Source organism: Alexandromys fortis, unplaced genomic scaffold, assembly GCF_014885135.2.
Source record: "Alexandromys fortis isolate MF-2015 unplaced genomic scaffold, M_Fortis_MF-2015_v1.1 scaffold_80, whole genome shotgun sequence".
In the NCBI taxonomy this organism is placed as follows: domain Eukaryota; kingdom Metazoa; phylum Chordata; class Mammalia; order Rodentia; family Cricetidae; genus Alexandromys; species Alexandromys fortis.
The window spans coordinates 7714144-7738117 of NW_026068174.1; the positions used below are offsets into that span (position 1 = coordinate 7714144).

Sequence of the window (23974 nt, forward strand, 5' to 3'; positions counted from 1 at the left end):
TCTTTTTCCTCAAATCAGTTTTACATTTTACATGATTTTGAACATATAAGAGTATACAGAGCACACAGTGGAACTGAGTCCCTGTAGCGCTCACTCAGCACTTGATGTCGGGCCCTGCTCTGTCCCTGATTTCCCACATAAACTCTAGATAATCTTGAAGTAAGAATCAGATACAGTATTTCACATGTAGACATTTTAGCATTTTTATTTAAATGATCAACTAGTTTTGAAAAATAAGTACTGGAGTTGAGGAGACAACTCAGTTAGTAAGGTGCTTGCCTCACAAGCACGATGTTGGGATCCCCACCACCCATATAAAAAGCTAAGCATGGTGACACTACTCTGGCCCTGGTGCTGGAGGTGGGAGGAAGGTGGATCCCCAGTTGGTGAGCTCTGGGCTCAGAGATACTGTAGCAAACAAATAAACAAAGGGAGAAGGCTGGGCAGAGTGGCCCACACCTTTAGTTCTAGTACTCCAGAGGCAGAAGCAGGCAGATCTCTAAATTCAGGACCAGCCTGGTCTATGCATCAAATCAAGAACAACCATAGCTACATAGTGACACTCTTAGAAAACTAAAGGATAAAAATTAAGGTGGAGGGTATGGTGAGATGGTTTAGCAGGAAAAAGCACTTATCACCAGGCCCAAGACCTGAGTTTGATCCCCCGGAACCCACATTGTACAACCAACTCCTGAAACTTCTTAGACTTCCACTTGTGTAGCAAAGCACAAGTGTGTGCATGCAAACGCACTCATAATAAGTAAATGAATATAAAAAGCTGGGCATAATGGGACACGCCTTTAAACCCAGCCTTGGGAGGCAGAGGCAGGAAGTTTTCTGAGTTCAAAGCCGGCCTGGTCTACAGAATGAATTCCAGGACAGCCAGGATTACTTAGAGAGACTTGTCTCTAATGAGTAAATGAATAAAGTGTGGAGAGTAATAGAAGACACCCAACACCAGGCGGTGGTGGTGCTCACCTTTAATCCTAGCACTCAGGAGGCAGAGGCAGGCAGATCTCTGAGTTTGAGGCCAGCCTGTCCTACAAAGCAAGTTTCATGACAAGATCCAAACCTATGGAGAAACCCTGTCCCGAGGGGGACAAAAAGGCACTCAACTTACTGGTGTCTTGATCTCAGGCTTGTGCACATACACATGCAACATGTGCACCCACATGCATATGTATGCACACACAAGCATGCACTCATTCATACTACACACATCCGTGCACACAAAAATGAAAGGCAGGTACCATTTGCACCTAAAGTAAATATCCAGCAGTGTTCATGTTCCAACTACACATATATATGAATTTATAAATGCTTATATGTGTATGTGTCTGTATACATTTGCATATACATTCATATTTGAATCAGGAGCCAAAGTAAATTAACATAGCAGTAGGTTGATGCTCTGGAGAGCTTCTAACACCCATATGTTCCTCCTTTGTCTTTTGTCCTTAAAGTTTCCCATAGTCTGTATTTTGCTATGGTATCCCTGTAAAGGTTACCTATGTTCTCTGTAAAATGGGTTTGGTGTATTATTAGATTATGCAGTTGTATTCATCTTGCTTTATTTCATTTAATGTATATATGTGTTATAAGATGGAATACATTTTTAATATTTTGTTAGAATTTTAGATTTCTTAAAATTTAATTTTGTGTTTATGAATGTTTTACCTGCATGTGTATGTACCACGTGTGTGTCTGGTGTCTACAGAGGGCGAAAGAAGGTGTCAGATATTCTGGATCTGGAGTTACAGGTGGTTGTGTAGCCACCATATAGGAGTTCGGACTCAAACAGGTCCTCTGGAAGAGCATCCAGTGCTTTTATTTACTAACCATTTCTCTCAGCCCAAGATAAAATTTAAAACAAATTATGTGTGTGTGTGTGTGTGTGTCTTTGTGGTTATGCATACATGTGATATGTTGGGGAAGTACCTTCGGAAACCAGAGACATCATGCCCTGGAACTGGGGCAATGATGAACTGCTAGATGCTGGTACTCGGAACCAAACTCTGGTTCTCAGCAAGAGCAGTATAAACTTTAACTGATGAGACATCTCTCCAGCCCTAGATAGTTGTTTTGTTTGTTTGTTTTTTAATGTTTCTTTTTTTGTTTTGTCTTTTATTTTTGTTTTCTGGAGCATGGTATCATGTAGCGCAGGCTGGCTTCTAACTCACTGTGCATCTGAGGTAATCCTTGAACTCCTGATCCCAAGTGCTAGAATTGTAAGCACGCACCGCCACATTTGACTGAGCAGGTAGCTTTAACAGATCGTCTATATCCAGTTCATAGCAGATCATTTTTTCAGGCTTGTTTTGTTAAAGTGCCATAACCCTGGAAGGATAACTTGATAAAGGTAGCACATATTGAATCATATGTAAAGTCCAGCCTTCAGCAGCCAGACCATCCAAACAGTAAAGTGTGGTTATTACTTCATCTTTGCTCACATTTACCTGCCCCGCCCCTTTTTATTGCTACTAGCTGGCTTTCCTTCAGTCCACCATCCTCTTTTCTGTCACCCCCCACCCCGTGGTTAATTACCTTCAAATTCCATTTTTCTGTTGCAGCTCCTTTTTTCTTTTCGCAGGTTTCATGTGTGTGTACATGTGATGTGCATGTGTGTGTGCGTGCACGTTAACATTTGTATATGAACATGCAAATCCAAGGCTTGGGAGTCATTATCCTTAACCACTTTTCCACTCCTGAGTTTCATGGAGGCAGGGTCTTAGTCAAGCCCAGAGCTCTGCAGTATGGCTTGTCTTGCTAACCAGCTTGTGCTGGGGATTCCCCCTCTGAAAGATGGAATTACAGGAGGATTACCACATCCACCCGGCATTTATTTGGGTTTCTGGGCATCTGAACTCCAGTGCTCACACTCAGAATTGCCTAAGCACTTTACCTACTGAGCTGACCTTCTGTTTCTGGGCATCTGAACTCCAGTGCTCACACTCAGAATTGCCCAAGCACTTTACCTACTGAGCTGACCTTCTGTGGGTAGTTCTTTTAGTCTGCAGACGACATCGTGACATCTTGTGTAGGTATTAAGTGACATCTTTGGGCTGTTGCTTAATCAAGCACTGTAACTGGCTACCTGCACTTAGTGAAAGTACAGTCTAGTAGAAATAACTAATCAATTTAAAACTAAAAATAATGTTCTGAAGGAATGAAATCGTGGCTGTAGTCAGACAAAGAAACTGATCTAAATGAGAGACCAAGAAAATGTCTTTTGAAATGATATTTGATATAGAGGTTGGAGGGGCGTAGCTCTGTGGTAGAGCATTCTCTTAGCATGAATAAGACCCTGGTTCAGTTCCAAGTTTGAGATAAGAACTAAAAAGTGCATATTAGATGAAGCAGAATGGGAAAAAAATGCAGTTGGAGGACCGTGTGTAGGCTTTGTGGCAGGAGGAAGCATGGCTTCTGCCAGGAACTGAAAGAAAACAGCTGGGCTAGAGGGCAGCACACTTGAATTGCTGAGACGAGATTAGCTGGAGGTGGTAGCATAGCAGAGCCAGACCATAAAGCCACATGAGCACTTTAAAAAGAAATGTGTGTGTGTGTGTGTGTGTGTGTTGATGCATGTGTGTAAGTACTTGTGCGTGTACCTGTGGAAGCAGAGGTATTGTTCCTTAGGTATCATCTACTTTTCTTTTTGAGATAGGTACACTAGCCTAGAACTTGCTGGTTATGCTAGGCTGACTGTCCAGCACTGGAATTATAAGCATGCGCTACCACATCTGACTGGCTTTTTTGTTTTGTTTTGTTTTTTCCGAGACAGGGTTTCTCCGTGTAGCTTTGAAACCTGTCCTGGAACTAGCACTTGTGGACCAGGCTGGCCTCTCAGAGATCCGCCTGCTTCTGCATCCCGAGTGCTGGGATTAAAGGTGTGCACCACTGCGGCCTGAATTACCTGTTTATATGGGTGTTAGGGATCAAACTCAGGCCTTCGTGCTTGCACAGCAAGTATTCTCTGGGAAAAAGTAATGGTTCTGAAAACAGGTCATCTTTTTGTGCTGTAGGATTTTGTATTTAATAATCTGAATTCTTATATGTGTATCTGTGAAGATAATGGCACATAGAAAGGTATACTGTTTTAATTAAGGAACTAGATAAGAAATAAATACCATATAGTCATTCCAAAAAAACATTGGAGTGGGTAACTAGTGAATGAATTATTTACATAGGAATTAACACTTCTCAAGTTATTCATGAGTGAGAAAAGATTTATAAAGGACACAGTTTAGCCAGACAATCATTAAAGTTTAGTTCTTCTCAAAGCTCCAGAGTTCTTTTTTCTAACTTGTGTCTGTTTGTCTTTGTAGGAGAGTAGTTATTTTGATGGACGTGGAAGTTGTGAAGTCAGCTGAAGCAGTTGGAGTAAAAATTGGGAACCCAGTGCCCTATAATGAAGGTAAAATCTTCCTTGTAGATTGTAGCCCTCAGTTGGATACAGCTTTGTAGACCAGAACACTGCTTTGTGATTTAGTAGTCCTAATAAAATGGTGAATCAGGAGAAGGGGTAGAGACCAACTTATTCTGTCCTATTTGTTGTTGTTTTATTTTATTATTTGTTAATTTTTTTTAAAGACAGGATTTGTTAAGAATGAATGGCGAATTTTATCAAATGCTTTTTCTGTTTCAGTCAGTTAATATAGTGGATTACAGTGATTGATTTTCAGACGCCAAAGCAACCTGGAAGGTCTGGGATAGTCTGGATTTGTGGTGGGTTATTCTTTTCATAGACTTGGATTTGCTTTGCTGAGTCTGATTTGATTTTGTTTAGTATTTTTTGCATCTTTTTTTTTTGTTTGTTTGTTTTAGTTAGGGTTTCTCTGTGGTTTTGGAGCCTGTCCTGGAACTAGCTCTTGTAGACCAGGCTGGTCTCGAACTCACAGAGATCGCCTGCCTCTGCCTCCCAAGTGCTGAGATTAAAGGCGTGCGCCACCACCGCCCGGCTTTTTGCATCTTTTTTTTAAGATTTATTTTTATTATTTTTGTTCATGTTTGTGTGTGTCTGTGCCTGGAGGGCAAGCTGGTTCTCTGGTAAGTTATGGGCAGAGTTTAGCTGGGAGCAAGAGTAGTCCATGTTCTTAGCCACTGAGCCCACTCCAGCCCCCTCTGGGTCATTTTAATCTATGGTTTCTTGCGTCAGTTTGATTTTGGTATCTGAGTAATCCTGACCACACAGGATGATCTGAAGAATATTCATTTTGTATTTTTTAGATTCATGTAGGGTCCCTGCTATTTCCTCCTTAAATGTTAAGTTGAATCCACTAGTGATGTCTTGACCCAGTGGCTTCCCCAGGCTTCATCCTGCTGCCTCAGCCACCGCTATGCCGCTGTGTTTGGCTCATACAACAATGCTAATAAAAGTGTGAGATTTTCTAAAGATCTTTTCTGCTACTGATAACTTTTCCCTTATGATAAACAACAGATGTGTGTTTCAAATTCTATTAAATTCTGTTAGAGTTTTATTTTTGTGCCTTGGATTATGATACCTTTTGGTAAACTGTCTTCACTTGAAGAGAGTGTATGTAGTTGTATAGTATTTCACAAATGGGAGGGCCAATTAGTGTAGTTCAAGTACTCGAGATTCTTCCTTTTTGTTTGCTTGCTATGTCAATTGATAGAGGAATTCTAGCCCCTCCAACTGTAATTGTAGGTTTATGTTTCTATTGAAGTTCTGTTAGCCTCGCTCCTATGTTTTGAAGCCCTATTCTGAAGTGTATGGCCAGTTAGAATAACTGTTCTTTTGATGACTTGTCCATGAAGTGCCTTTCTTTATCTGCCTCAACTGTCACGGAACCAGACCACCTCACTAGTTCTCTAAGTCAGCACTGTCTGGGATGCCTTTTCCCATAGTCTTATTTTTTTTTTTTTAAAGATTTATTTATTTATTATGTATACAACATTCTGCCTCCATGTATGCCCTCATGCCAGAGGAGGGCGCCAGATCTCATTACAGATGGTTGTGAGCCACCATGTGGTTGCTGGGAATTGAACTCAGGACCTTTGGAAGAGCAGACGGTGCTCTAAACCACTGAGCCATCTCTCCAGCCATCCCCCATAGTCTTATTTTTAATGTATTTATATGGTTAGCACATTTGAATTTTTTAAGCAGTGTTCAGTATGTCTTGCTTCAAGTTTTCTTTCATATTTGTTTATGTGCAAGTGCATTTTAAAAATAGGGCCTCATGGTTTTATGTAGGCAACCATAGCTGCTAGGAGATAATAAGAGCAGGGGTCCAGCCCTGTCCAGAGGTCCTCCCTGACCACTTTGTGTGTGTGTGTGTGTGTGTGTGTGTGTCTGTCTGTCTGTCTGTCTGTCTGTCAGTCTGTCTGTGTTTAGAGCTGTTCCATTTGTGGCTGAGTATGCCACTGATACTCATTTTCTGACAATCTGTTGCTTCAAGAAATGCAAATTAGGGGGCCAGAAAGATGGCTTAGCAGTTAAAAGCTCATGAAGACCAGAGTTCTAATTCCAATGGCCATGTAACAGGCCTGGTGCCTACACACACTTATAACATTGGCTCCAAGAAAGGTGAAGCAGGAGGATTGCTGGAATACCTCTGCTTTTGTTGCAGCCTAGCCAAGGAACAGGAGCCCCATGTTCAGAGAGAAACCCTGTCTCAAGTAGTAGGAAGTGGTAGTACAAATTTGGAGGGACACACAAGCAAAAATAAAAATTATGTTTAACTATATAAATTATGTGAATGAATATTGCAGAATTTTACATATATGTTAGATATTATCTTTCATATATTTTCATATGTATATGAAATATATACATATTTCATATATATTCATTATATTTCATATTAGTATGTTTGACTATCGTGTTTGCTCATAAAACTATATAGTTTTTTAAGATTTATTTATTATGAATACAGTGTTTTTACTGTATGTATGCCTACATGATAGAACAGGGCACCAGATCTCATTATAGATAGTTGTGAGCCACCGTTTGACTGCTGAGAATTGAACTCAGGACCTCTGGAAGAACAGCCAGTGCTTTTAACCTCTGAACTATCTCTCCAGCCCAACTGTACAGTTTTTAAACATTGAAATTTTAACGAAAAACTAAAAGTACAAAAAGATAAATATTAAGTTGGGCAGTAGTGGTACACACCTTTAATCATAGCATTCTGGGAGGCAGAGGCTGTTGGATCTCTGAGTTCCAGGACAGCCAGGGTTACACACAGAGAAACCCTGTCTTGAAGAAAAAAAGAAAAGAAACTTAAGATGATCTGTGTCTTTTACATTTTTTCTGTGTGTGAGTGTTTTGCTTGCCTGTATATAAGCATGCCCTGTGCCAGAGGTCAGAAGAGGGCATTGGCTTCCCTGGAATTGGAGTAACAGCGAGCCTCTATGGGTGCTATGCTCCTAACCACTGAACCATCTCTCCAGCCCTATTTCTTTCCTTTTCTTGTTTGTTTTGTTTGTTGTTTGCTTTTGTTTTTCAAGACAGGGTTTCTCTATAGCTTTGGAGCCTGTCCTGGAACTAGCTCTTGTAGACCAGGCTGGCCTCGAACTCACAAAGATCCGCCTGCCTCTGCCTTCCTGAGTGCTGGAATTAAAGGTGTGCACCACCACCACCTAGCCCCATTTATTTAACAAGCATTAATGTTTGTTTTAATTTTTGAGTAGAGATACATGACTTTGAAATCAGGCTTATGTAGTGAGAATTATACTCTATCCACTGCTACCTTTTATAGATAACACATTTTAGGGTTTCTTTGTCCTTCAGGAGCTATGCACATCAGTTAACCAAATTCAAATGTTCCTCTTGTGCCTCGCATGGAAAAAAACAAAACAGGAAGAAAGAAAAGGATTTGTGAGGTGAAGAGCAGTGTGGTGCAGGCTTTAGTCTGTTCTGAGTGAGGCCAATCCTTTTAAATGTTCAAGAGCTCCTTTGCTTTTGTTTTTGCCCTCTGAGCTAGATGTTTTTTGTAGTTGGCCCTTTTTCTTCTGTGTTTGTCTTTTTCTTCTCAATTTCCAAGTGTTCTTTTAAAAGTAGGGAGTGTTGTTCTTTGGTTCAGATATGAATTGTAGACGTGTGTGTGTGTGTGTGTGTGTGTGTGTGTGTGTGTGTGTGTGTGTGATTTTTCTATTCCCATTCCCCCATTCCTCCCATGTCTCTCCTATCATTCCCTCTCAAATTCATAGCCTGTTTTCCTACACACACCTTACACATACCCCTAAATATGTAAGTGCAACTTTCTGAATCTGAGCTGTAGATTCTTTGTGACTTGCTTATGATGTTTTGCTTTGTGGTAGTTCTTCTGTTTGTTTTATTTATTGTTTTAAATGCATGTGGTAGATTGAATATGGCCCCGATAATCTCATAGGAAGTGACACTATTAGAAGATGAGGCTTCTTTGGAGTGGGTATGGCCTTGTTGGAGGAAGTGTGTCACTGTGGGGGTGGGCTTTGAGGTTTCAGGATACTGCTGAGTGTCTCAGTTGACTTCCTGTTGCCTCCAAGACATAGCACTCTCAGCTCCAGCATCACGTGTGTGTGTGCCACCATGCTCCCCAACTGATGATAATAGGCTGAACTTCTGAAACTGTGGCCAAGCACCCCAATTAAATGTGTTCTTTATAAGAGTTGCCATGGTCATGGCATCCTACCTAAGACAGAAGTTGGTACGAGGGCCTGGGGTACTGCTGTGATAGGCTGGACCATGTGTTTGTTTGGAGGAATTTGGACTTAGGTACTTTGGGTTATGAGAGCAGTAGAATGCTTTAAGCACTGCTTAATGGGCCATATTAGTAGGAACATGGAATACAGAGGTGCTAAGAGTTATTTGAACTGTCAGGAGCTCACTCAAGAGGTTTCAGAGAATTTTAGTATCTTGTGATATTTTGGTGAAGAAAGTGGCTACCTTTGCCCTTGTTCAAAGAGTCTGCCTGAGACTCAAAGCAAAGAGTTTTGGATTAATTGTGTTGGCAGAAGAAATCTCAAAATAGCCCAGTATAGATTCTGTCATGTGGATATTAGTGATAACTGTAATGAAGATTTATAATGAAAAGGAGCAAGCTGAGCAGGGTAAATTACAAAAAGTAAATTTTGAGGAGAACAAGAGCACCAGGAAGTAGAATAGATCTAAACTCTGTGTTCAAGGAGATAAATGGACTAAGAAATGAGATAAAGGGAGTGGTGATCTTAGAGAAAGATCCCACCCAACTAAGTTTCCAATTTTTGAAAAGAACTAAAAGAAAATTTAGAGTTGTGTGGTGGTGGGGCACACCTTTGATCCCAGAACTGGGGAGGCAGAGGCTGGCGAGTGTCGCAGTCAACTTCCTGATGTCTGCAAGGTATAGCACCCTCAGCTCCAACACCATGTCTGCCTGCACACCACTGTGCTCCCCATCGTGACGATAATAGACTGAATCTCTGAAACTGTAAGCGAGCACCCCAGTTAAATGTCTTCTTTATAAGAGTTGCTGTGGCCATGGTGTCTCTTCACAGTAGTGAAAACCCTAAGCCAGTGTACATGAATGTTTTGCCTGCTTGCATGCTTGGTGCCTGTGGAGACCAGAAGAGGGAATTGGATTCCCCCTGGAACTGGAGTTCCAAGCTGCCATTTGGATGTTTGGAAACAAACCCGGGTCCTCTGGAAAAGCAACCAATGCTCTTAACCAATGGGGCATCTCTCTGACCTCACGTATGCTTTAAGATTTATGTATGTATGTATGTATGTATGTATGTATGTATGTATGTATTATTATTATGTATATAGTGTTCTCCGCTTATATACCTGCATGACAGAAATGGGCACCAGATCTCATTATAGGTGGTTGTGACCACCATGTGGTTGCTGAGAATTGAACTCAGGACCTCTGGAAGAGCAGCCAGTGCTCTTAACCACTGAGCCATTTCTCCAGCCCCATGTTTGTTTTTGAGACCATGTCTTATTGTGTAGCTCTGGCTGGCCTGACACTTACTATGTAGCCCATACTGACCTCAAACTTGAACCTCTTGTCTCAGCCTCCTGAGATTATAAACACAAGCCATTGCACCGATCATCTGAATAAAACTTTTATTACTGGGCTGGAGAAAGGTTTAGCAATTAGGAATTCAGTTCCCAGCACCCACACTGGGTGGCTCACAAAGTCTATAACTCCAGCTCCAGAGAACCTGAAGCCTCTGGCCTCTGTGAGGACCTACATTAATGTGTATATACACACATGCAGATTCACACATCTACCCAGAATGAACAAATAAAATGTATCTTTTTTTAAAAACTTCATTACTACTATTACTATTAATAATTTAGGACTTTAGAGACCTGTTGTGGTGGCTCACACCTATACCTCAGCACACTGGAAGCTTAGACAGGATTGCTGTAAGCTTGAAACTGGTCTCAAAACAACTAAAACCAGAGAAACATGAGAACGAAGGGATGGACTTGGTGGCTTGTTCCTGTAATCCCAGCACTCTGGGGTAGAAACCAGGGAATTCGTTTAAAGTCATCCTTATATTAATGAGTTCCAGGATAGCCTGGGCTATATAAGACTATCTCAAAAAACAGTCTAGGGGTGGGGAGAAACCTATTGGTTATCTACCGTTTTGATTTATTCAACTAGATGGTTTCCTCAGACACTGTATTTCAGGGACAAATCTTTGTAATAAATGAAAGACAAAAAGGTGATTTTTGTTTTGGGGTCAGAACCATAGAGCTATAGGGAAAATCCCTTTGTCTCTCTCCAACTTACCTGGCCATTCCCTGTCTTCCACATCACTTGCAGTACAGAGGCTGAGAAGAGTCTGCTGTCCAGGATCATTTACTATTGGGTGTCATTGTTACTTGAGCCACCGTGGAAATGCCATGGTTGGAGAGACAATTACAGTTCAGGGTGCAACAGCTTCTGAGTAGACTGAGAACTAAAGTCAGACTTGTGTCCTCTGGAACCTAATCCAGGACCCCTTACAGGTCAGGTGATCATTAGTTAGCGAACAAACCCAGCCCAGACCAGTAGGAATTTCAGAATGTATTGAAATGCAAAATATAACTTTTACTACTACTGCCATACCGAGCAAAGACGATGATTCAAAGTGTGCAAAATAGAACTGCAAACACAGTCCATGCTGCATATACTGTAGGAATGGTGGTTTTTTTAAGTAATACTTAAGACTGCATTTTTGTCAGTGTGTGTATGCAAATCCTTTATGTCTTTACTGCTGGTGATAATAGCTTGCTCAAACTTAAATGTATCATACAATACTTAGTTTACTATTAGTATTGGAATTATATTCAGCCTGATCATGTCCCTTTTTTGTCATCAGGAGCTAAGAAATACTGTATTGATCCTCTATTTATTCTTTTTTGTTTGTTTGTTTTCTTTGGTTTGGGGGTTGAGACAGAATCTCACCACATAGCTGTCCTGGACCTATATAGACCAGACTGGCCTTGAACTCACAGAGATCTGCCTGCCTCTGTCGAGATTAAAGGTGTGCGACACCATGGCAGGCTGTTTATTCTTTTTTATTTATTTATTTAGTTATTGTCAAGGAAGCGCTTGGCTTGGGAAGTTGATGGGTTTGTTTGTGAATTTTTCTCTGCCCACAGCTCACTTGCCATAATAGATAGTAAAAATTATCAGTATGAGTGCAAGTTACCTGAGGAGCTGGAGTCTGCTCTCAGTTCCTGCTTCCCTCCTGGCTTAGAGTCAGTGTGTAGCCAGCCAGAGCTAGAGAGCTGAAGAATTACTATCTTGATCTAGCCTACTAGAATGGCTTGATTTGCAGGTGGCACAAGACAGGTTATTATAAACAGAGCCTACATTATTGCTTTGCAGAATCATTTTGGCTTCTAGAAAGATTTTTCCTCGGCCATGGACTGGCAGCTGCTGCATTACAGTGTGCTAATTGAAGGGCAATTGTTGCTATTTAGAATGCTCTGGAATCCTTGCCATCATTTGGTTCAGGGCTGTCTCTTGTACCAGAATTGTAAGAGATAAAGGTTACTGCTCTATTAAGTGGATTAGTAGCTTTTCCTAATTACCACATCTTACGTTCTAATGTTCTACATAACTAGAGTTATTATTGTCAGGATTGGTTGTTTACAAATTAAGCACAGGATGGTGTGGTACATGAACTTAACCAGAGAGAGCTGAGTAATACCAGCTCCCCTCTCCTCCACCATGTTAAAGGGTGCAGTACTGTCTTCATCATACTGCTAGCAGTTACTGGGAAAATGCACTTAGCCCTTGGTCCTTGTTCAGAGGAAACCCTCTGAAAAACAGTAATAATAGTTGTTACTGTTGTCTCGTGTTTCCCAGACTGATCTAAACTCACTGTGTAGCTGAGAAGGAGTGCCTTAAATTTCTGTCCCACCTACTTCTACCGCTGTGTGCTGGGATTATGGGCGTGCACCACCAGGACCTAGTGCGTGCTAGGCAGGTGCTTTATCAGTTATCAGCTGGAATCAGTTATCAGCTGGAGACTTGTTAGTTATGTAGTAAGCTTCAGTGAGTCTGATATTATTGTTGTATTATGTTCAGCTAAATTTGTAACTAATTCATATAAAAATGAAAAATATATGTTAGAATAGGTACATTGTTGTATGTTTTTTAAATTGTAGTAAAATATACACTTACTGTTCAACTTTGAGGTGGAGGACTATCTATGTTACCTGTGCTGGCCTTGAGCTCCAGCCTCCTGAGTAGCTGTGGTAGGTACCACTGCGTGTTTACCATTTTTACATGCATAGCACAGTGACCTTAAATCTGTTCTGTTGTTTAATCTTCCCTAAGTGAAGCTGCAGATGCATCCAGAACTCTGTTTCCCGCTTCTGCCAGTCTCTGGTTACTCTGTTTTACCCTCTGTCTTGGACTTTGAGCATGGCACAGTCCTGAGTGGCAGTTATCTTTGTATGTACATCTGTGGGGACGCCAACGGTCCGTGTCAGGTGTCGTCTTGGTCACTCCCCATCCTATTTGAGACAGGCTTTCTCATTGAACCTGGTTCATCAGTTGGGCCAGCTGACTAATGAGCTCTGGGGATCTCCCTGTCTCTGCCTCTCCAGTCAGACTTCACTTTTCCAACAGCCCTTTCTAGGGATTAAATGAGGGTCTTTACGCTCAGTCTACCAACCAAGTCAGTCCTCGGTCTTCAGTTATCTTTTTATAGAAATTGAATGTGTCTCCTGTCTCCAGTGACCGTGTCCAGTACAGTCAGGTACGCAGCAGCAAGCATGGCTCTGAGAACTGGGGCTCCCTACTTTAGATGATTTAGAGACTGTAGAGTGGCCCCTGAAATGGCTCAGGAGGTGAAGGCATTGGTCTCCAAATCTGATGGCCTTTGTTCTATCCCTAGGACTGACTCCCTCAAGATGTCCTCTGAGGACATACAGGTATGAACATATCCATGAGCCCCACACATACACAGAAATATTTTTAAAGGAGAGAATTTAAGTGGAGGATAGGAGGTCACTTTTAAAAGTGCATCTTAGGGGGCTGGAGATGGCTCAGAGGTTAAGAGCACTGGCTGCTCTTCCAGAGGTCCTGAGTTCAATTCCCAGCAACCACATGGTGGCTCACAACCATCTGTAATGAGGTCTGGCGTGCGGGCATACATTGAAGCAGAATGTTGCATACATAATAAATAAATAAATCCAAAAAAAAAAAAAGAATAAGCCTAGGCTTATTTAAAAAAAAAAAAAAGTAAAAGTGCATCTTATGATGCAGATAAACATACACTTTTTTTTTTTAACCACTTTCCTTCAGTGGTGTTTTCTGAGCAACTTATCTTTTCCTTGCTGATTTTAAAAGGCTTTGCTTAAAACTTTAAAACTGGACTTGGTGGTGGCGGTGGCAGAAACCTCTATACCTCGCACTTAGGAGGCAGAGGCAGATCTGCTGGTCTAAATTGTTAGTTCCAAGACATCCAGGACTACGCAGAGACCCCCTGTCTCCAAAAAAGAAGCAAATAAAAAAATTAAAAATTAAAACCTGTTAGCTGTTTGTCACAAGCTGCGTTGTCACAGTTTTCCCACGCTCAGGTCCTAGGATTCAAGGATAATGGAAGGCCAAACTGTGAGCGCAAGCTTTCTTGTCGGTAGCCTGTGTCCTTTGCCTGTGCATCTCAGTTTTTCTCTCCGTAGGAAGAACCAAAGCACAATCAGTTCTATTTAGTCTTTTAAACTTTATGCTAAATGTGTTTGTCTCTAATGGCACAATCCCATCTAATTTCCTTGTGCCACTTAAGACTAATTTTGGCAAACATGAACTAAATGGGTGTGTGACAAGAGTTTGAGCTTGACAGTTGGAGAAGGCACGCATACACACAGTGGCAGGAGGAGATTTCCCACCCGTGCTCGCCATCCGCCATGTTTAATATTTTAGAACTCTGGGATATATTTTTTAGCTGCCCTTGTAAGCTGCAGGCACTCTGGGTGAGCAGCCCAAATGAGGCTGACTTTGGCCTTCAGAGCCAATCATAGAGATGAAATCCAAGTCCATTAATTTGTTAATTTAAAACATTGGGGTATGCAGTTTACAATTCTACCGTTCTTCAGCTTCATAAACATTTGTATAAAGGGTGAGGGGCAAACACATACTCTCACGGTGTGGCGCTTCTTATTTTCTGCTTGAGAGACATGTTCGTTTCCCCTCCTTTTTATCTCTCTGTTGCCTTGACACGACTGCTTCTGAACTCCTCTCATCTCTCCCTGCTGTGACAGTTCACTAGCACGTCGCGGTACCTGAAAGTCTTTCAGCTCGTATTTCCCACCAGCTGTCAGTTGCAAAATAAGGTTGCTTTGTCTGGGGGAAAGGGTAGAATCTTTTCTGAGTCTCCTTTTCCTTTGAAGCTGAAGCACTTGAAGGACAATTGAACTGCTTTTAGGTTTCCTTACCACCCAGCTTTCTCTTCTGATGGAGCCTACAGTGAACACTGTCCTGTTGACGACATCGATTTGTTGCTATGGAAATAGTGGTGGTATCACAGATTCAGCCCAGTGACTACTGCAGGAGAAATGGGCAAGGCTTTAGGGAGAACCTCATTAAAACTGAAAGCTGTCAATTCCGAACAGTTGAAAGGTAAATGGAAACAACCTTTACTGAGTGAAGACAAGAAAAGCGAGCCCTTTGCAAATGAATGGTGTGCAGCTGGGCGCCCGGGTGTGTATTCTGACCCTCTCAGAGCTAAAGGAGTGGGTTTCCTAAGGTGTTTACTACTCATATTGAAATCTCTTGACTGGGTTTGCACTGAAGCAGTCTTTCTTTTCATTTCCAGGCCATGGGCAACAGCAAGTTGTTCCTTCCCCAGCCTCAGCAACCACACCACCAGCCAGCAAGCCCCAGCCACAGAGTGGAAGCTTGGGAATGGGTAAGGTGTTACTCAAGAATATCAAAATAATGTATTAAAATTTACTTGGAGGCAGGCGGCAGTGGCAAACACCTTTAATTACAGCACCAAGGAGGGAGAGGCAGGCAGATCTCTGTGAGTTTGAGGCCAGCCAAAGCTACACAGAGAAACCATGTCTTGAAACAATAAACAAACATATATAAATAAATAAATAAATAAATAATATAAAATTTACTCTGGGACTGAACAGTTTTCAAAATTCTCTTCATGGTTCAGGCACAGTAGCCTAGGCCAGCAGTTAGAGGTATTAGCAGGAGGATCAAGAGTTCAGGATCATTCTCTGCTACTAGCAAGTTCAAGGCTGGCCTGGGTTGGTAAGATTCTCTCTGGAAAATAAAAACCAAACAAGCAAATAAAAACTTCCATTCATGGTAGATTGCAACGAATAATTCCAATTAAATTTCCACCTTTTTACGACCTCCTAGCCACTTGTTACTTCCCGCTTGTCTCCAAATTTCCTGTTTGAAGCTTTCATAGGAATTTATCATTTCCCTTGAGGCAGAATTGTTCCTTTTGGCTGTGGCTTCTATTTTTTCTCTCTTCTAGCTTTCTCTGTAGCAGGTCTTGATGGGGTCATTTCGTGAACTTCCTGGCCCTTGTTTTAGGAACCTTGTTGTCTGGTATACCACCTTTGTGACCTGTAGAAGATGGCTAAATTTACTTTTAGAGTTTTGTTTTTACTGGGTTTTATTACCACATCATACTGCCTTCTCCTTTTTCAACTCTTTTTATATTTTAGTTATATTCAATTTATTTATTTATTTTTCCTGTGCATGCCACGGTATGCAGGTAGAGACCGGAAGACACATTGCTGGAGTCAATTGCATGTCCTGGGGATTGAACCTAGGTTTCCAGGGTTAGTGACAGGTACTTGGATCTGCTGAGCCATCTCTCTGGTCCTCCGCTCCTGCTGCCTCTTTTTTTTAAATTCAAGTTCCTAGGAAAAGCTGAATTACGATGTTGCTAAGATACCATGAGACTTTCAGAACATACAAATTTCCCCATCGGTCTTCGTTGTTTTTAGCCCATCCCTGTAATAGTGTAAATCTCTCACCTCCCCATCTCCATAAGTTACGTTTATACTCAGCTCTGACACTGCAAATGACTGGAGGAGGTGGTGGAATAAATTCTCTGAAATGATAAGTGATTAAAAGGCCCCTACTTGGCTGAAACTCAGACAGTGCACCACTTCTCTCCCTCCCTCCATGGACTTGCCTATTCATTTGTATTTCTTTGCCTTATATTGAAGTTTATTTTTGATGATCAATTAATGTTCCCTAAACTGTGAGGTAATAGAAAATGGACTAGATGTGTGTGTCAGGTGGCTCCCTGTTATAAAAATATTAAATAAATTAATGGATGCTTTTATATCCTTAATAAATTTGTGGAGAATGGTCCCCCAACACCTGTTGAACCAAATACCTTGCTGGTGCTAGACAAGTGCTCTCCTACTGAGCTACATCACTAGGCCTAAAATTGTGTGTGGAAGTGTTATCCTGTGTATATACACACAGGTACATGTTCTTTCTGCAGTGTGTGTTTCCTTGTGTCATCTTCAGGAACATTGTCACTCTGACTCCCAGAGCAGATAGCTCGGCTGGTGAAAGTGCCTGGTGGCCCTTATTGAACCTCCAGGACCCACAGTGGAAGGAAAGAATGAACTCCACAGAGTTGTCCTCTGCCCTCCATAGCCACATCCCCATAAATCCATCAAACACACATGCATACATAATAATAATAATACTTTTTTAAAATTATTTTTTGTTTGGTTGGTTTTGAGACAGGATTTCTCTGTGTATCCCTGGCTATCTTGGAACTCTTTCTGTTAGACCAGACTGGCCTTGAACTTAAATAACCATTTGCCTCTGCCTAACGGGTGCTGAGGCTAAAGGTGTTGCCATCATGCCTGACTATAAAAAAATCTTTGTAAAGGGCCAGGCATAGTGGTAATCTTTAGTCCAGCACTTGGGCCAACCAAGACTGCCTAGTGAAACCCTGCGTCAAGGAGCTTGAGGGGTGTGTATATGGAAGAGATGAGATGGCTCCACAATTAAGAACATATATAGCTATTCTAAAAGACCTGAGTTTGATTCCCAGCACCCATGTCAGGCAGTTCACAACCCTCCAGGGGATCTGATGCCTCAGCAGGCACCCACCCACATGGCATACATTCCGACACACATATATATGAGCAAAAGGGAAAAATCAATCTTTTTGAAAAGCATTTTGGTATAGAAGGTGGGAGATTACCGACATTAGAATTTGGTTTATTAGCAGTTGATGTATTTTAGACAATAGTGTACATAGGAAGGATTCATTTGTCAGTAGACGCTGGTTGTGCTCTTGCTGCTCAGGAACAGCTGTGTAGCTTGGAAAAGGGAGGCAAGGAGGTCATAGTACTACACTACCCATTTGCATCTTGAGCAAATCTGCCTTCTTAGTCTCTGTTCCCCACTGAACACAGCCCTGTAAATTTCATCCTAGACGTCCCTGCCCTTTGACAGTGTCGAGATGACACTGATGATAGATGTTCTTTACTGGCTCCTTAGCTTCTCCTGTGGCGTGGCCATAATGAGAATTAATTTTAAACTTAAATAAAATAATGGTTGTCTGGCAGGGGAGATGACTTAGTGAGTAGAAACATTTGCTTTGCAACCATGAAGATCTGAATTCAAATCCTGGAGCCTCTCTAATGACAGCACCCTCGGAAGATCAGAGGTGGACACAGGACAATCCCTGAAAACTTGTGGGCTGCTAACCTGGCACATGCAGAGAAAAGACAGCAAAGGGAACCTGTCTCGAAAAAGTTGAATTTTGCTGGGTGGTGGTGGTGCACATCTTTAATCCCAGCACTCGGGGTGGGGGGCAGAGACAGGCAGGTCTCTGTGAGTTAAGGCCAGCCTGGTCTACAGGACAGGCTCCAAAGCTACACAGAGAAATCCTGTCAGGAAAGCAACCCTGTCTTCCAAAATAATTTTTTTTTTAATTATTATCTGACCTCCACATAATGTGCATGTGCACTTGTGAGCATGCACTCACACACATTTCAAAAATAGAAGTGAAATGATTGCCCTTTTGCGGTGTGTTTATACAGGTTCCACTGTGACTAAGGCTTATGGTGCCTCAAAGCCATTTGGAAAACCTACTGGAACTGGCCTGCTGCAGCCTTCAGGAGGGACACAGTCCAAAGTGGTGCCCATCGCCAGCCTCACCCCTTACCAATCCAAGTGAGTTGTCACATAGGACAAGGGTGGGACCCGTCCACGCACTCCTGTGTGACTTACGTGTGAACTTCTGCATCACCACCACAAAGAATGTCTTTCTTATTTTTTCTGAGCTAAAGAATACACATTATGACAACCTTTAACACTTTTATTAAAAAAAATGGCAAAAATACCTTTCTGCCATAGCCTATGGAGGTTTTGTCATTTTTGAAAATTTTGAGGTTCAAATTATTTATGGATTAAGGAATCATTTGGTAGTCTTAGGAATAGAATTATACATATTTATTTATATGTAATTTGTGCTAATTCACATTTCATCTCTTATAAATATTTGGCTAAGGTAATCTGTCCTATTTGTATTAACCATATTAATATGCCCCAAACATGGATTCCTTTGCTGTTACTTTTTTCCATTAAAAGTTAATTAAAGCATTGAACATTAGTGGGCCTTTTTTCCTCCAGAATTCTTTTAAGATATGTCCTTGTTTATCCCTGGTAAAGAAGGGAGACAATTTCCCCTGTAGAATTCTAACTGAGGAGATCAGTATTCTCAGGGTCTGTTTTCAGGATGGGCACCAGGCTAAAGCTCCAGGCTCAGGGACTCCTTTTTTAAAGAATGGCCTCTTTCCAGAGTCATACCACTTTGAGTGCTTTCTTTTGGTGGTCTGTGAATGCCATGGTTTGTAGATTTGTATTTATATTTGGCATGCATTAGAAATGAGGCAGACATTTGATAGTGATGGTGTCAGTTCCTCTAACTGAAAATTGTGGCAAAATATAATTGCTGGTATAACTACATTTTTTTTTTTCTTTGGAACCCTTCATTAAGGGGATATTGTTGCCTTGGTGATGTTTTTTGAGGAAGGGAGAGGGTTTATAAATTTACTTATTTGACAGGAGAATGAGTTAGTGTTAAACTACCTGGTATATTTTACTGTTTGCTTATTCTGTAAACTGTCAAACCTGTATGTCATCTTGGGGTTTTAATTAGCTGGATTAAATACAGCTAGCATTGACAGATAAACTCTGCATAAAAGAAGAAAAGGCCACAAGAAGATGGTTTTTGCTTATCTTTATTCCAAGTAAGAAAGACTACACACACTAATGTCATCTGTTTGGTTTTTAGGTGGACTATTTGTGCCCGTGTCACCAACAAAAGTCAGATCCGTACCTGGAGCAATTCCCGAGGGGAAGGGAAGCTTTTCTCTATAGAACTTGTGGATGAAACTGTGAGTAGACCATGTGGGAAGACGCTGGCCTCCAAGACTCGGGCTCAGCTCTGAGGCCCATGAAGTGGCAAATATCATTAGCAAGAAAGAAACATAGTTGTCACTGGAGCTTTCTGTCTATGGTAGTTTTTGTTGTTGTTTGTTTTGTTCTGTTTTGTTTTTCTGTGTGTGGTCCTGGCTGTCCTGGAACTAACCCTGTAGCCCAGGTTGTCCTCGAACTCTGAGATCTGCCTGCCTCTGCTTCCCAAATGCTGGGATTAAAGGCATACACCGCCACCACTGGGCTTCTGTAGATTTTTTGGTGCTCTCTCGGTATGGGCTCAACATCAGATAAAGTACTTGTAAAGTTAGTATACTGTTAACGGTCTCACATGCTGGAGAGACCGCAGCACTCTGATTACATTGCTGGAGGCTCAGCTGAAGTCCTGGGATGTGGTGCCTGCTATAGAGCGGGGCAGACAACAGCTGTTCAGCTTTAACTCCTTTGTGGGGATGGTTTCTAACCATACATACTCATTATGCTTTACTTAAAGGAAAATGCAGGGGCTGGAGAGATGCTCTTCCAGAGGACCTGGGTTCAATTCCCAGCACCTACATGGTGTCTTCATAACCATCTGTAACTGCAGTTTCAGGGGTCCAGCTGTGTGGCTGGCCTCCCTTCAGGCATCAAGCATGCACGTGATGCACATATACATGCCAACCAAACACCAGTACATATAAAACAAATAAAATGATACTGGTAAGGTCGAAGTTTGAAGCTTTCTCCCCCTCCTCTTCCTCTTGTTGTGGTGTACGTGCAAATATCTTAACAGATTTGGTGTGGGGAACTAATTTCCTGCAGCTTGTGTGGATAAGATTTTAGCCATTTTCTTACCCATCTGTAACATACTGCCTGACAGAAAAGTAACAGTGCAATCAAATCTCACGCTCCTGACTGTGAAGTAACCCATCATTCAGGTTGCAGGCGTGAGGAGGGGTGATGAGTCATCGGGGCTCAGCACGCTTTCCCGTGGGCTTTGAGCCTGTCATTCAGGGTCCAGAACTTTTTAGATAGCCGGGTGGTGGTGGTGCATGCCTTTAATCCCAACATTCGGGAAGAAGGGGCAGGTGGATCTCTGAGTTCGAGGCCAGCCTGGTCTACAAGAGCTAGTTCCAAGACAGGCAACAAAGCGACACAGAGAAACCCTGTCTCGAAAACAAACAAACAAAAAAGTTTCTGGTAACATTTTGAAAATCACTTTACTATGTGTGCATGCACATACATGTGTAAAAACTAGAGAACAACTTGGTGGTCTTCCACCTTTACATGAGTTCCAAGGATTGAACTGGGGTGGCCAGGTTTGCACAACAAGTGCCTTTGTCAACCAGACTACCTTACCAGCCTCTTTCCATTTTTAACTTAGGTTTTTCGTCATATACCTCAGCTAGTTGAACTTCTCTTGTTTTATCAGAATTGATAGCTTGAAAGGGTGACTGTAAATGCAGGTTTCTGGAATGTCTGCAGCCCTCTGGGGTCTCCTTGCACGTGTAGTGCTGCTCCACAGATGTTACTTTAGTGCCGAAATGGCCGGCTCTTGCTGCTCTGAGTGAGTGTCCGGCAGCATAGTTCTAATGTGCCCTCGCTTGTTTCTGCAGGGTGAAATCAGAGCGACTGCTTTCAATGATCAGGTGGACAAGTTCTTTCCCCTTATTGAAGTGAACAAGGTAAGAGCGCATCATCAGAGCTGAGGAGCTGACCAGTAAGTGCCATGAGCACAGTCGGCAGGTTGTATAGTGGGAAAGGCTCTGCTGAACTGATTGCATTCCTTGACTTGGCCTCTTTTGCAGGTGTATTATTTCTCAAAAGGCACTCTGAAGATCGCTAACAAGCAATTCTCGGCTGTTAAAAATGACTATGAGATGACCTTCAATAATGAGACTTCTGTCCTTCTCTGTGAAGATGACCGTAACTTACCCACAGTTCAGTTTGATTTCACAGGGATCGGTGACCTAGAGAGCAAGGCTAAAGACTCACTTGTAGGTCCGTCCAGGGTTGAAGGCAAAGAGTAATGATTATGTGTTCAGTGTTTGGGGTGGTGCACAACTAACACGCTTGCCATGCCTCCCTTGGTTATGTTTTAAGGGGGCCTTGATCTGTGCTCTTACAAATTGTTCTTTTTCAGACATAATCGGGATCTGCAAGAGCTACGAAGATTCAACTAAAATCACAGTGAAGTCTAACAACAGAGAAGTGGCTAAAAGAAATATCTATTTGATGGACATGTCAGGGAAAGTGGTGACTACAACTCTGTGGGGAGAAGACGTGAGTCCTTGCACTGACAGAGTCCGTGGATGCTTGTCCTCGTGAGCTGGGAGGGAAGGAGTTGTGCTGTCTAGCACTTCCTTGAAATCCTTTACTTGTGTGAGATGATCAGTTACTTCAGCTTCCCATAGTGGAAAGTCCCTTCCTCTTCCTCGGGAGAGGTTGTGATAGATTGGTTCCTGGAAGTCTGGATAGATTCTTGAGTGTAAGGTCTGTCTTATATAATACATTGACAGTACTCATCCTGCTACTGACTGCTCTCCATAGAAATATCCTGTACCTTCTTCCTGCCAGTGATGCTCTATGCATTTGCTTTGCAGGCTGACAAGTTTGATGGTTCAAGACAGCCTGTGATGGCTATCAAAGGAGCCCGGGTTTCTGACTTTGGCGGACGAAGCCTCTCTGTCCTGTCATCTAGCACTGTCATCATGAACCCTGACATCCCAGAGGCCTATAAGCTTCGTGGATGGTAGGTTTTGTGGACCTCAGCTAAGTGGCTACTTGTGCTCAGGCTTCGAGAAGAGCTGGTTTCTATCATCATGTGAGCTTCTGCCGAGCCTTTGCTATTGAGTTGAGTGGTTCCTGTATTTCTTGGAGCCATTATGCCTTCTGAGGTGGTAGCCTGAAAGCCCTTCAATTGACAAACCCATAATCCCCTGATGAACCTAGAGAGTCAGAAAAAGCAATTTGAATGTAAGTGCTGCATGCTGACCTTGATCCCCCCTGAGCAGGGTACAACAAGGCTTTAGCAGCTACATGCTGAAGGAATGTATTGAGAACATCTTTTGCTCCTAGGCTTGAGCTGTGGGCAGCTGATGTGGGGGTAGAATGTGCTCTCTCACTCTGGAGTCTCTGAGCTGGTCACATCTTCTGGTGTGTATTCACTGGGCTCTGACAAAGCACGGTGGGAACAATGGGCTTTTTGTTGGCGTTCTAACGTTATTCCCAAAGCACTCAAGACAGGAGAGCTTGTTAAAATCCCCACACCATATCTAGCTTTTTAAGGCATTAAAACTCTGCCTTAGAAGAGCACTTCATCCTGAGAATGTCGTGTGGAAGAATTGATGTAAGCAAAGAAAATACTTTACCCAGCCCAAGCTTAAGTCATTTGTATAGCTGTAGTTATGGGAAGTGTTGGTGGGGGATTCCAGCTGTGGCTTAAAGTTTAGGGGGCTCGAGAAACAGTTTATATTTCATCCTCCTCATTTTTGTTTTGAGTCTGATATATACCAGTAGCAATAATATTTGAATGATTTGATAGACCATCTCCTGGAGTGTCTATCGCTTAAGCCATCCTCATCTACATCCGTCTATTTGACTGCTGATAGCTGGCGCTGCCTTATATGACAGGATCCCATAATAGTCTGACTAGAAACAGTTGAGTCGTTGGTTTGGTTTTGCTCCAGGGTCTGAGCCCAACCCCAGGTTAATTGCATGCCCACTTGAAGGGTGTTCGTGTTTCACTGTCAGTAACTGATCTGTCCCCTGAACTTCTGTTCATCCTGTCATTGATCTGTGAGAAGTTCAGTGCTTGCACCCCACCCAGGCAGGAATTAGCCACATTTAGATCTTGGTACTGATGGAGTGGAATTTTTAAAGGCTGCCAGATAGGCCGTGGTGGCACACGCCTTTAATGCCAGCACAGTGGCAGGCAGTTCGAAGCCAGTGTGGTCTATAAACAAGTTCCAGGACAGCCCGGACTGTTAAATAGAGAAACCATGTCTTGGGGTGGGGGCTGCCCATCTCCTTCCTCTGTTGACTCCTGATGAACTGTCTTGGGTGGCAACTGTCTGTAACTAAACTTGAGCAGCTAGTAGTGGTGAAATAGATTCTGCACTCTGTCC

The 23974-nt window shown here is 42.3% G+C and overlaps 1 protein-coding gene across 1 annotated transcript in view; it reads left to right on the forward strand.

Annotated features, from left to right (window-relative positions):
- The window catches only part of Rpa1 (replication protein A1), a 54018-nt gene that overhangs the window by 17454 nt on the left and 12590 nt on the right, over positions 1 to 23974 (forward strand). The window contains exons 5-12 of the mRNA XM_050128753.1: positions 4326 to 4414; positions 15244 to 15336; positions 18470 to 18602; positions 19726 to 19828; positions 21464 to 21532; positions 21656 to 21848; positions 21991 to 22130; positions 22451 to 22599. Of these exons, the coding sequence (XP_049984710.1) occupies positions 4326 to 4414; positions 15244 to 15336; positions 18470 to 18602; positions 19726 to 19828; positions 21464 to 21532; positions 21656 to 21848; positions 21991 to 22130; positions 22451 to 22599 (969 nt within the window). The remainder of the gene's footprint in view (positions 1 to 4325; positions 4415 to 15243; positions 15337 to 18469; positions 18603 to 19725; positions 19829 to 21463; positions 21533 to 21655; positions 21849 to 21990; positions 22131 to 22450; positions 22600 to 23974) is intronic.